Source organism: Sesamum indicum, linkage group LG13 (assembly GCF_026168435.1).
Source record: "Sesamum indicum cultivar Baizhima isolate 11 linkage group LG13, ASM2616843v1, whole genome shotgun sequence".
In the NCBI taxonomy this organism is placed as follows: Eukaryota; Viridiplantae; Streptophyta; class Magnoliopsida; order Lamiales; family Pedaliaceae; genus Sesamum; species Sesamum indicum.
This window is the reverse complement of record NC_142669.1, coordinates 8,939,520-8,951,815: the sequence shown is the minus strand read 5'-3', so window position 1 is coordinate 8,951,815 and position 12,296 is coordinate 8,939,520. Positions and strand designations below refer to the sequence as shown.

The 12,296-nt window shown below is 33.2% G+C and overlaps 2 protein-coding genes across 2 annotated transcripts; one reads left to right on the top strand and one right to left on the bottom strand.

Annotated features, from left to right (window-relative positions):
* The first annotated feature begins 4,934 nt into the window (after positions 1-4,934).
* Positions 4,935-8,306, top strand: LOC105176712 (glucose-6-phosphate/phosphate translocator 1, chloroplastic). Its single transcript, XM_011099610.3, has 5 exons — positions 4,935-5,744; positions 5,962-6,187; positions 6,459-6,681; positions 7,052-7,265; positions 7,975-8,306. Exons 1-5 carry the CDS (start codon positions 5,244-5,246, stop codon positions 7,984-7,986), a joined length of 1,176 nt encoding a protein of 391 aa, XP_011097912.1. The 5' UTR covers positions 4,935-5,243; the 3' UTR covers positions 7,987-8,306.
* Positions 8,307-8,666: 360 nt separating this feature from the next.
* LOC105176711 (tryptophan synthase beta chain 1) lies at positions 8,667-11,457 on the bottom strand. Its single transcript, XM_011099609.3, has 5 exons — positions 11,054-11,457; positions 10,494-10,850; positions 9,465-9,907; positions 9,279-9,373; positions 8,667-9,020 (listed from the first exon to the last, which is right to left on the bottom strand). Exons 1-5 carry the CDS (start codon positions 11,393-11,395, stop codon positions 8,845-8,847), a joined length of 1,413 nt encoding a protein of 470 aa, XP_011097911.3. The 5' UTR covers positions 11,396-11,457; the 3' UTR covers positions 8,667-8,844.
* Between the last annotated feature and the right edge of the window lie 839 nt (positions 11,458-12,296).

Here is a 12,296-nt window from a genome sequence, read left to right as displayed (position 1 = left end):
ATATTTTTTGTTAAACGAAATTTCAACTTTAAATTATGTAGGAAATTAAGATAAGAGGAGGAATAAAGCCCTAATAATTATTCAAATTAATTAAAGTCAGAGTAATGAGTCAGATACATGCATTTGTTTTTCAAATTTTAGGAATAATTATATTTACACCCCTGATTTATAGTTTATTTATGCAAACTATTGTGTTTTCTTCATAATTATAGAACTACCTCTAGCAATCAAAACGCAAGAGTGGTTCGTATAATGATGTCGACGTTTTAGGGGTGTATGTGTAATTTTTCTAAAAATACGAGTGATTTGTATTTAAGGATATCGACGTTTTTTTATAAATGTATGTATAATTCTTCAAAATACAGAGGGGATTTGTGTGAACAGTCCATATGTTGGGGTGTAAGTACAATTATCCCTAAATTTTATTTCTGTATAATTAAAATGATTTATTTTAATTACATTTTATCACTACAAAAAAAAAAAATTAAATTTAGTGATGACGTCATGTGTGACGTGAGTTGGGGGAATCGGCGCTTTATTCCGTAATATTTAAGTATAATTGTTAGCGCTTTCCCCAAGAACGATTTATTCAGGATAATCATTCTTGATTTGAAGATTTGGCCCTTGAAATTGAAGCTTCAACTAATCATTATTATTTTTTAATTATCAGAATAATTTGGATGATGTGGCATTTTATGAAAGTCAATTATAGATTAAACCACGACCATTTTAAATGTAAATTTCAAAAATTAAAAATTATATAGAAAATTAAAAAGAAAAAAAAAACAAATCTCCCCTCCCCACGATTTTTTTGTTAAATAAGATTTTTTAATACATCATTCAATGTATTTAAACTAAAATATTGATACAATACATCAATATTTTTAAATTAATTAATATATTCAAAGAAAACAGAAAAATAAAAAACTACTATAAAAATAGATCGTATACTTACATTCGTAAAATACAAACCTACAATCTTTCAATGTGAAGTCTCAAACCTTAGCATTTGAACAATGGCCCAAAAGCCCAAGAAACTTATATATGCATCTTCTTAAGATTCATTACGATGATATTTTTTCTCATAATATTGTTTTTATTAAAAGACTGATTCGAAACATATATTTTCAATATGAGGCGAAGTTCTGAGTTTTCAAGTTGCCATGATTTTTCAAGTCTTCCTGTCAAGATTGTCGAGTGATTTTTCATTCATGTGGCGTCTTATTGAGCTGGCGTCGATATTATCTGTGGCAACAATATCTATAGAAAGAGCTTTTTCAGCAATATATTGTCAAAATCGAATTGCGAAATAAAATATGTGATGAATGACTGAATGACTTGATAATTTATTATTTTAAGTGGGAAATATTTGTTGATATCAACGATGAAGTGTTTTGCAGCATTTCCAAAGTACGCACACTCATAGATTTCACATCGCCACTTGTTGCTGGAATAATAATTATAAGAATTAATTATTTTATATCATGATATATATATTTAACTTCCAATAATAAATTACATAATTTAAATTTTTTTGATCAATTTGTAATGATTATTAAATTTTGACATAACTAAGCCAAATTTCTGACTTCAAATTAATTATGTGAAATTTATAGGAATGAGTAATTATTATAAAATATCAAATTTTATCAATATTTGATGTGGTTAGCTTGAGAGGTTTTTGGTCAAGTAATTCATTCAAATAGATTTCCTGGTTGGGCCGAATTGCGGGTCAGCCCATTCATTATTCGGCCCATCTTCCATTTGGGCCACTTCCATCTTCATTTTTCTTGCTTTCTCATATCCACTTTGGATGACCCGCCCATTCAATTGCGATTGCAACAAAACCTAATATTTATTAGGTACCGAAGCGTACTCGATGCGTGTATATAATATTTAAATTTTTTATTATATTTATAATAGAGAAAAAGAATAAAAAAAAATGCATGAATAGAAATATTACAAGAAAATTTTTAATAAATGATCGTTTTGTATAAAAATAAATGGAGATAATTACACTGTCATCCCATAAAATTTGGTGCCCTATTGTTTAAAAAATTACATTTACTGCTTCCCTTTTCTCAATTTTCTTTATTTATTTTTCTCAGAAACCGACGACTACATATAATCATTACTTGTGATCGAAGGATATGCGATGCGTATGCATATTTTACATTTATAATATATTTAATTAATTAAATAAATATAGAAAGATAAAATCAATAATTGAGTTATTATAATTTATTTATCATTATTAATACAAGATCATTTTACCCTTATATATTAAAAAAATACTATTCTTACTTAATATATGCGCTCGTTGTTTCTCAATATAATTATTTTTCTAAAAGATAATAAATTTTATATCAATTTACTATATTTTATAATTTTTAAAGTCATAAGTTAAAAAATATTTTTTTAAAAGTTGTCGCAAACACTCTCATAACATATAATAATCACTTTTAGAAATAAATAAATAAAAAGAATAAAATTGGCACCTAACAAGTTGTATGGAATATACCATATAAGAGAGGGGCATCTAATTATGATAAAGGAGTAGGAGCTTATGAGTATCTAAACGTAGAATAATTCGAATCGTACGGTCAATAATTAAGCAACATAGATTTTCAACAAAAAGACAAAAGTGATCTAATCTTCAAACGTTTTTAATAACATTTATTTCTATCCCATCAGGTACAATGTATTCAGCTACTTTAAAGTCGTGTTTCACTTTCTTTTTTAATAAGATAAACAATTGGCATGCATTTATCAGCATAAATTAAATATTTAATATGATAAATTATAACGAATTTTCCTAAAATTTGACATAATTACAAATACTCCTCGTTGTTTGAAAAATTATCAATACACTCTAATTTTAACAGTTGTCTAATAATAACAGTAATCTGCTAATTTAAATTAGCTTTCCATCTATTTTTTATGATGAACTTACTAAAATGTCATTATGAGCTATGAGTAATAATTTTATTTATTTTTAAAAAATATTTGAAATTTTATTATGAACAAAGTGGTTTTTTTTTTATATATAAATTTTCAAAAAGTTTCATCAATCTCGTTTGAATTATATATATATATATATATATATATTAAAAAGTTACAATTAGGGCAAAATTGACAATTTCAAACTTCATATCCGAGAATTACATAATTTTACCAAATATCCGATAATATTTATAATTTTTCAAACAATAAAAGAGTATTTGTAATTATGTCAAATTTTTAAAAAATACATTATAATTTACACTATTTAATAAACTATATATATTATTATAAAAGATAATTTAATTATCGTACCAAGATTTGAATACCAAATTTACCCTTTAATTCATTCTTTTGCTTTAATAAAATTTGATTACAATATATAACTTTTTAATGAATTTATATAAAAAAAAAATACCCCTCAAACTTTTTCAACTGGATTTTGACAGTTTTAATTTTTAAAACCATCGTCTCATGATCGATAATCAATTTATTAATAAAAATATTAATTATTTATAATTTAATAAATATTATTTTTGTAAAAATAATAAAATAAGCAATTTTATGGGTCAACGTCAAACCCATGTGGTCCGATTTATTTTATTAACCATCATCATGAACCTAAGTCGTGATACATGACACTGCGAAGTTGTCATAAACAAAATTGTGAAAATTAGAATTAAATAGTCGTGTTTTTAAATGTTGGTGATTGATTTGTATTTTGCTATTACTTCCATCCAAAGCTTTAGATAATATAAAATATTACATCGATAGTTTAAAAAATACATTTAAAAATTAAAATAATTTAAATTAAGATATGGTTAAATAAAGAAGAAAATTCCAAACTAACAAACTCAATTCCCCATAACATAAATCCTTGCATGTAACCCTCGTAACTTAAAAAAAATAGGAGTTAATTATATTTTATTATTTGGATTATGTCTGTTTTTATATATTTATTTTTTTTGTATTAATTTACTATTCAATTTTATAAAAAAATTTAGTCAATTTTTTTGTCGGAAAAATACCATATGCAGTGCACATGTGATATTCAAGGGTTATGTGATGTGATAGTTTTATATATACACAGTATGTGATGGTTTTTTGACAGAAAATTAATAAAAAAATAATCATATATGACAATACAAATTTCGCAAAGTTGAGATGGTACCAAAAAATATTTTGATAGCAAAGTGTAAAAATAGGCATAATTCGGAAGGTAAAATACAATTTACCTCTAAAACAAATTTACGTATGTTTGGTTTTTATATATATGAGGATTGTATTGGCGGATAATTTATGATTATATTTTTAAAAAAAATTATGATTATAAAAAAGTTAAATAATTTAGAAGCTATTATCTATTTTTATTTCTATAATTAAAAATTCGACATAATGTACGAAAATTTATCAGCGCACTCACATACAAGGTTGCGTGATTCGCACTTTACCATATATAATTATTTTTTATTTATATTTCAGTCAAAAACATCACTTCACATTGCATTCAATAATCACATGTACACTACATGTAATATTTTTTGATAGAAAAATCGATCGAAAAACAGTCATATACGTCAAGGTGCAAATTCTATAAAATTGAGATGGTAGGTTGACACAAAAAAAAAAGTTTAGACAGAAAAATGTAAAAACAGACATAATTTAGATGATAATATATAATTAACCTTATAATATATTTAAAAAGTATGATTTTTTTTTACTATGTGCACACAAAAATCGAAAAAACAAAACAGTTTATGACTAAAACCCTTTACTTAAATAAAAATAAAAACCCAAAAAAGAATCTAAAAAATTCAATAAATAATAATAATATAATTTAGTACAATGCAGAGAGACAGATGTCGTGTTTTCTTAATTTAGGTTAAGGTACTTTAAAAACGTTGTTGTTGGTATTTAGGTGCTACGCTAACTTTGCACTTTGCAGAGTTTCTTGTGGGCTTTTGTTGTTGTAGATGTTGAAGAGGAAATATGATATGAGGCTCTTTCTCATATAGAAAAGCCGTGAACAATACATCTCTCTCTCCCTATTCTGTCCTTTGGCAATTCCCAAGCTTCAACATTTCTTCATCTTTCGCCTTTTTGCTCTCAATGCTCAACTACCCGTATATATATTCACCATTCTTGTTTAAAATCTTTGATATCATCATTTTCGTCTAACTTTTTGATACTTTTCTCTGAATTTTTTTTCTTTTTTCTTTTTTTTCTGTGGATTGTGTACTACTATGATCTCTTCTGTCAGTGTCAAGCAGCCAACGGGTTTGTCAATCCATGGATCAGATTTTCTCCAGGCACGAAGGAAGTTTCTGCCGCGTCATTCGCCGGTTTTTCCGGCGGAGCCGCGGCGGACGTTTGTTCTCTCGCTTTCTAAGCCGCTCCACATTTCCAAGGTAGAGTCTTTTTCGGCTGATGCAGGGACAGAAGGGTCGAGGAGGATCGTGTGCAAGGCTTATGAAGCTGAACGATCGGAGCCGATTGGAGAGTCTCCGGAAGCGCGATCTGAGGCTGCGAGGAGAGTGAAAATTGGAATTTATTTCGCGACGTGGTGGGGGTTGAATGTTATTTTTAATATTTATAACAAGAAAGTGTTGAATGCATATCCCTTCCCGTGGTTAACCTCGACGCTGTCTCTGGCTGCTGGGTCGCTCATCATGTTGATTTCTTGGGCGCTGAGGATCGCGGAAGCTCCAAAGACTGATCTTGACTTCTGGAAGTCCCTTTTTCCGGTAAGAGTGATCAGGGTTTAAGCTGTATTCAATTTTTGGATCTGGGCTTTCCATTTTGTGTTTTCAATTTTTTGATCTGGGTGTTTTGTCTTTTTTATGATTGGTAATTTTGAGTTTTATGATCTGGGTTTTTTATTTCTGTGGGTTTTTGATTATTTGTTGTGCTGTTTTCCACTTGAAAAGAGTGAAGCTTTTGATTCTCGTTTGATGCTTTTAGGTTGCAGTTGCTCACACAATTGGGCATGTTGCGGCTACTGTGAGTATGTCAAAGGTGGCAGTTTCATTCACCCACATAATCAAGAGCGGAGAGCCAGCTTTCAGTGTGTTGGTCTCAAGATTCATACTGGGAGAGACGTTTCCGCCAGCAGTTTACCTGTCTCTCGTTCCGATCATTGGTGGTTGTGGTCTGGCCGCTCTAACCGAGCTCAACTTCAACATGACTGGTAAATTTTAGAGTACCTAATTGGGAGCTTGGCAGAATAGGATGTTACAAAGTGTTTGATGATTTATTTGAAAGGATAGCAGCTTATAAGATTCAAGAATTAGACGTTAGGAGCTTGAATTCTAATCTTTGTAGAGTTTACATAGTTTCTTGCTCCAGAAGGTTGGCATTATTTTGGTTGAATTGAAAGTTGTGTTGCATTGTGAGAGTTTTGGATGGAAATACAGGTTGTTTTCATCAGAATTCATGTGGTTGTTTTCTGTCGATATCAGGTTTTATGGGGGCCATGATCTCAAATTTGGCGTTTGTTTTTCGGAATATATTTTCCAAGAAGGGCATGAAGGGGAAATCGGTCAGCGGAATGAACTATTATGCCTGCTTATCTATTCTGTCACTCTTAATTCTCACTCCGTTTGCAATTGCTGTGGAGGGACCACAGATGTGGGCAACGGGATTCAAAGAAGCTCTGTCTCAAATTGGACCCCAGATCGTCTGGTAATCACATGCACTGCCACTCTGATTTCTTCTAGTTTCATTTTATTTGACTCATAATAGTCCTCATAGGTACTACGGGACATGCAAGGTTAGAATGGTAATTGTCGTGTCCTTGAATATGAAGCCAAGCATTTGTGTAAACTTTGTGATCCTGTCATCCTAATACATTATGCAACTGCATTTATTGAAAATATGATCGTGTGAGTAATATTTTACACGATTTGGCTTATTTACTTAAGACTTTGTGTTGGATTTCAAGGAGCAGTAAGGGAAACTTTCGGGCTTTTTTCTCCCTTTCTCTCAAGATCTTTTTTTGTTTCATATGGTACTGTGTTGGTTACGTGTTGTGTGGTTGACATTTTACAAATAGGTGGATGGCAGCGCAGAGCATATTTTACCACCTTTACAATCAGGTGTCTTACATGTCACTGGACGAGATTTCTCCTTTGACGTTTAGCATTGGGAACACCATGAAACGTATTTCCGTCATTGTCTCCTCTATCATTATCTTCCGAACACCTGTACAACCAGTCAACGCTCTTGGAGCTGCGATTGCAATTCTTGGAACTTTCTTGTATTCCCAGGTGATTTGCTTACTCTTGCCATATATGATGTATGGTTTTCGTCCTATCATGATTCTGCCTGAAATTCCACATATTTCCACTATCGAAGAGTTTGACTATATCCAAATGAGCAGTTTGTCGCCTTATTATTATGATATCTGTCGGCTTCGGTAAGAAGTGGCTTGTTGATAGCATCTTCCTGAAAAGGAAACTCTTTGATTACTTGTAGATACTCATTAGCACCAAATAAGTGAAACCCTGAATTTAACAAATTTAGACCGTGTGGTTTAAGCAGATTTTCCTGTCCGTATGCTACCTTCGTGTCTAGATTCATAGTTACTCAATTTTGCATGCATCACCAGAGCAAGTCCGTACTTCTCTCTACACTAGATTTTATTGTAATTATATATTATCAAGTTTGGCCGTCGCTATAAACTTGAAGACTAGGGTTTATAATCTTTAGAGAGGTGTCGATTTTGTCTAAAATCTTGAAATTCCAGTCCTGACCTGCTCGATAATTATTTTGTTCTCAGCATGCTCTTGATAGAAGTAGTACATAGGTGTTCTATAAATTGAAGCTCGTTGGCAACCGTTGTCATGATCATATGAGCTCAATCTGCTTGATCCATTATCTCACCTTAGAACTCAAACGTTGATGAACGGGACAGGAACTGTCTGCAACATAGCTCCTTCTCTCTGTCTAATGTCGGGTTCTTAACGTATTCTACAGGCCAAGAAGTGAGGACACTGGACGTAGGAGTTCTATACGAGGAAGCAGCAGCACAAACGGATAGAAGTAATGAAGATTTGTGGTGCTTGGAGGTTGATAAAACTGTCTATGGTCTATATACCCAAGAAGTGGAGCAGCGGCTTTACTTGTAGATAGTAGTAATAATGAGTTGCGAAACCGTCTTTAATTTTATACAGTTTTCATTTAATTAGGTGGGATGCCCTGGTTCTTGTTTTGTACCTTAGAGGCTTTTGGATAAAAGAATTGATAATTGTACCAATAAACGATGATGTCGAAATTCTTAAATCCCATCGAAGGGACAACCTTTCCAATGCCATGGATCATCAACTCTGTCATGCAAGGCCAGTGTACAGTGGCTATAGTAAATGTTCCTTAGGTAACTGGTGGTCTTCAATTGAAAGTGTCTGCGTAATTGCCGTAAAATTCAAGAAATTGTTACATAAATAATACCGCAATGAAATAGAGTGGACTTTATTATTTTACCTCATTTGAGAATGAGAATTGTCTCAACCATCTGGGTGATAGCTTTAACATCATCAGCCGAACAGGTACGTTCCTAACGGATCAGGAGAAGCGATATAACGACATAGAACGAGTTATTTGAATGTTTTCAGACTGAAAGGATCCTATCTAGACTATCATGCTTTCAAACAAGGCCAACCGCAGTGATATGAGAAAACTGGAATGTGTTTCTAGGATTTCTGGTAAAGTATTCTTTGTTCAAGTTACAATGACATCATTCATACAACTGACAGCAAAAAGACCTCCGGAAGGGAAGATGCATGCAACTAATTTCCCTAAAAAAAATTGTGTTGAAGTTCATGTAAACCATTTCCAGAATAGCGTTTGTTAAAGCTCCAAATGTTTGATTGCTGTCTGAACGTCTTTATCTCCTCTACCACTGCAGTTCAAGACAACCTTAGTTCCATCTGGAAGAGTGGGACAAAGCTTCTCCAGATAAGCTAGGGCATGAGATGTCTCCAGTGCTGGTATAATGCCCTCTAGCCTAGATAATCTCTTAAAAGCTGCACATGCCGGTAGAGAAAAATGCTAATGAGAAACAGAAAGATGAATGCTCCAGCTTATAACTATACAACACGTTAAACATCCAAAATTCCTCTGATAAGAACAGAGATAGACACAGACAGCAAAGCACTAAGATGAGCATGGAAGCATGTGAGTGAACACCAAGGCAGCACCTTTCCCTTTAATTATTTCGACCCTGCAAGATTTTATATGTTTCTAAAGCATGATAAAATAGAAAACAAGATATCATTTCTCACCTTCTAAAGCCTCCTCGTCAGTGATGCTATAATATTCAGCCCGTCCAATATCTTTCAGAAAGCTATGCTCTGGTCCAACTCCAGGGTAGTCCAGGCTATAAAAACCATAAAGAAATATTTTTAGGCATGATATTGTGAGAACTGAATTTTTTTTTAAATTGACATTGAAGACAAATATGCTTTTACCCAGCACTTATAGAATGTGGCTCAACTATTTGGCCATCTTCATCTTGCAACAAGTAGCTCATAGCTCCATGGAGAACTCCAATCTCTCCTTTAGTCAAAGTGGCAGCATGCTTTCCACTGTCTAAGCCAAAACCAGCAGCCTCAACGCCAATCAATCTAACGTCTTTGTCATCAACAAATTCATGAAAAAGCCCCATGGCATTTGAACCTCCACCAACACATGCAACAAGCACATCAGGTTTGCCACCCCATTTTTCCAAGGCCTGTTTTCTGGTTTCTTTGCCAATCACAGCATGAAATTCCCTTACCATCATAGGATACGGATGTGGCCCGGCAACAGATCCAAGTATGTAATGAGTAGATTCCACATTAGTTACCCAATCGCGTATAGCTTCAGATGTTGCATCCTTCAATGTTGCAGTTCCTGAATGAACTGCTCTTACCTACATGTGAAATTAAGAATTTTAACGAGAAGCTGGAGCACTAACAAGAACAACCACCTGAACGGGCCACAAAAGCAACATATATGTTTAAGCAGTCCCATCTAAGAAAAAATGAGTTAAATACAAAAGGCCCTTGGATCTTGCAATTGCTAGCAATAGCAGGGTCAAATCAATAGAGCACTTTATCAAGTAACCTTTGAAATTATGAAACTGATCAAACTCACATGAGATGACCAATTGGCAAAATTGATGGGAACTCTTTGAACAGCTTGTCAATTTCAGAGCTTCATCATCAATAAACAGAAATTACAACAATAAAAGCCAATGCAAAAGGTATGCCTGGATTGGATTGTAGCTCCTCGATAGCATCCTAATGAGCTGATGATGAGATAGTAAACAACTACAGACTCCCCAGAAAATACAAACATAATATTCTAACACATTGCTTGGCCGTAGGCCTCCAAACACAACAGCACACAAGTTTTAAAGGTAACAATCATGTTGCAACACAACGCAAAGGCATATACACATAGCAAATATAGGGGGCACCATTTAAGAAGAACTAACAGATATGAGAGTAACAAACCTCGGCACCAAGAAGCCGCATTCTGAAGACATTAAGTGCTTGTCTCTCCATATCTTGAGCACCCATATAGATAACACATTGCAAACCAAAACGAGCACAAACGGTAGCTGTGGCAACACCATGCTGACCAGCTCCAGTTTCAGCAATGATACGCTGCTTACCAAGACGCTTTGCAAGCAAAGCTTGGGCAACAGCATTGTTGATTTTGTGAGCGCCAGTATGATTAAGGTCTTCCCTTTTAAGGTATATGTGTGGCCCTTTCCCATCAGGGCGTTTATAGTGATCCGTGAGTCGTTCAGCAAAGTAAAGTGGGATTTCTCTTCCCACATAGTCTCTCAATATTCCATCTAGCTCTTTCTACAATTAATCCAATAAACAAAAGATTTTCAATGAAAAATAACTAGAAAAATACAGAATATTTTATGAAGATTAAAAATACAGGCATTGGAATGGAAATGGCCCATGAAAATAATAGGCTTAGCTAGTACTCCTGGAAAATAAATCCCACACCAGTACCCACAAATACAGATCTTTCAAACAAAAATAAAAAGCCGTAAAACCTGAAACTCATGGTCAGTGGCAAGGGATTTGAAAGCGGCCTCGAGCTCCGTCAGAGCATACATCAGTGTCTCGGGGACATACTTGCCGCCAAACTTCCCGAATCGTCCGAACGAGTCAGGCCGCTGCAGCGCCTCCGCCATCTTCTCAAGTTCCTTATCGACCGCCGTCGCCGCCATCCTGCTGAGCTTGCAAAAGACTGTTGGACAACGCGGATTGGAAGCGCGAAATGGCGTGACTCTGTTTAATTTTCGGGGAAGGAAGGACGGCGAACGGAGATGCGAAGAGCGGTCGGTCTGCGCTCTGCAGGCTGTGGAGGGGGACGAAGAACAGGAGAAGGCCATGTTTGGATCACAAGTAAGTTTTCTAAACGACAAATGGAAATTGTTTTTCTTTTCAGGTACGTACTCACTCACTTGGATAAGTTCGTTCGTTTGCCCAAACAAGGAAATCGCGTTTAGCCCAATTGACACTTGACAAGCGACTTTAAATGGAAAGTTCGTATGAAACCGTAAAATTTTAATATCTCAATAAATTGATCAAAACATTTATTAATATTTGAATAATATATTAATAAAATTAAAAATAATAAAATAAATTATAATAATTAAGAAATTTTAATGCCTTATAATAATATTAATTTATAAGAGGAATACACATTATTAATACTAATCAAAATGTTGCATATATGTGACTTGACATATAATTTTTACACAAGAGTTTATGATGATATTTTTCTTTAAAAGTGATAGTTAACATTTGGGAAAAACGTAAGCAATCCTCTTATAATATCGCAAATGAGCAAATTATCTTTTTATGAAAAAACAAATAGTGATTTACCTCCCTGTATCTTTTAAAATACAACAATTTACATCTCTATACTTTTTAAAATGAAGCAATTTGCCTCCTTATATATAAGGAGGTAAATAGATTCATTTTAAAAAATACAAGAGGGTAAATTGCTATATTTTCTTTATAAGAGGGTAATGTGCTTATTTTCAATATCATAGGGGGGGAAATTGCTATTCACCCGTTAAAATTTGATGGTACTATTTCAGTAACGACAATAATTTTGAACCAAAAATAATTTAATCAGACACGACTTTTTTCAAATTATTCAAATAAATATGGATATTAGTGTTGGATATCGTCAGGAGATCGTAAAACAAACTAAATGCTCATAGCTTTTTCATTAAATACGAAATAAATTAGGATCTTTGTCTTTTTATTCGAGTCCGTTCCTAC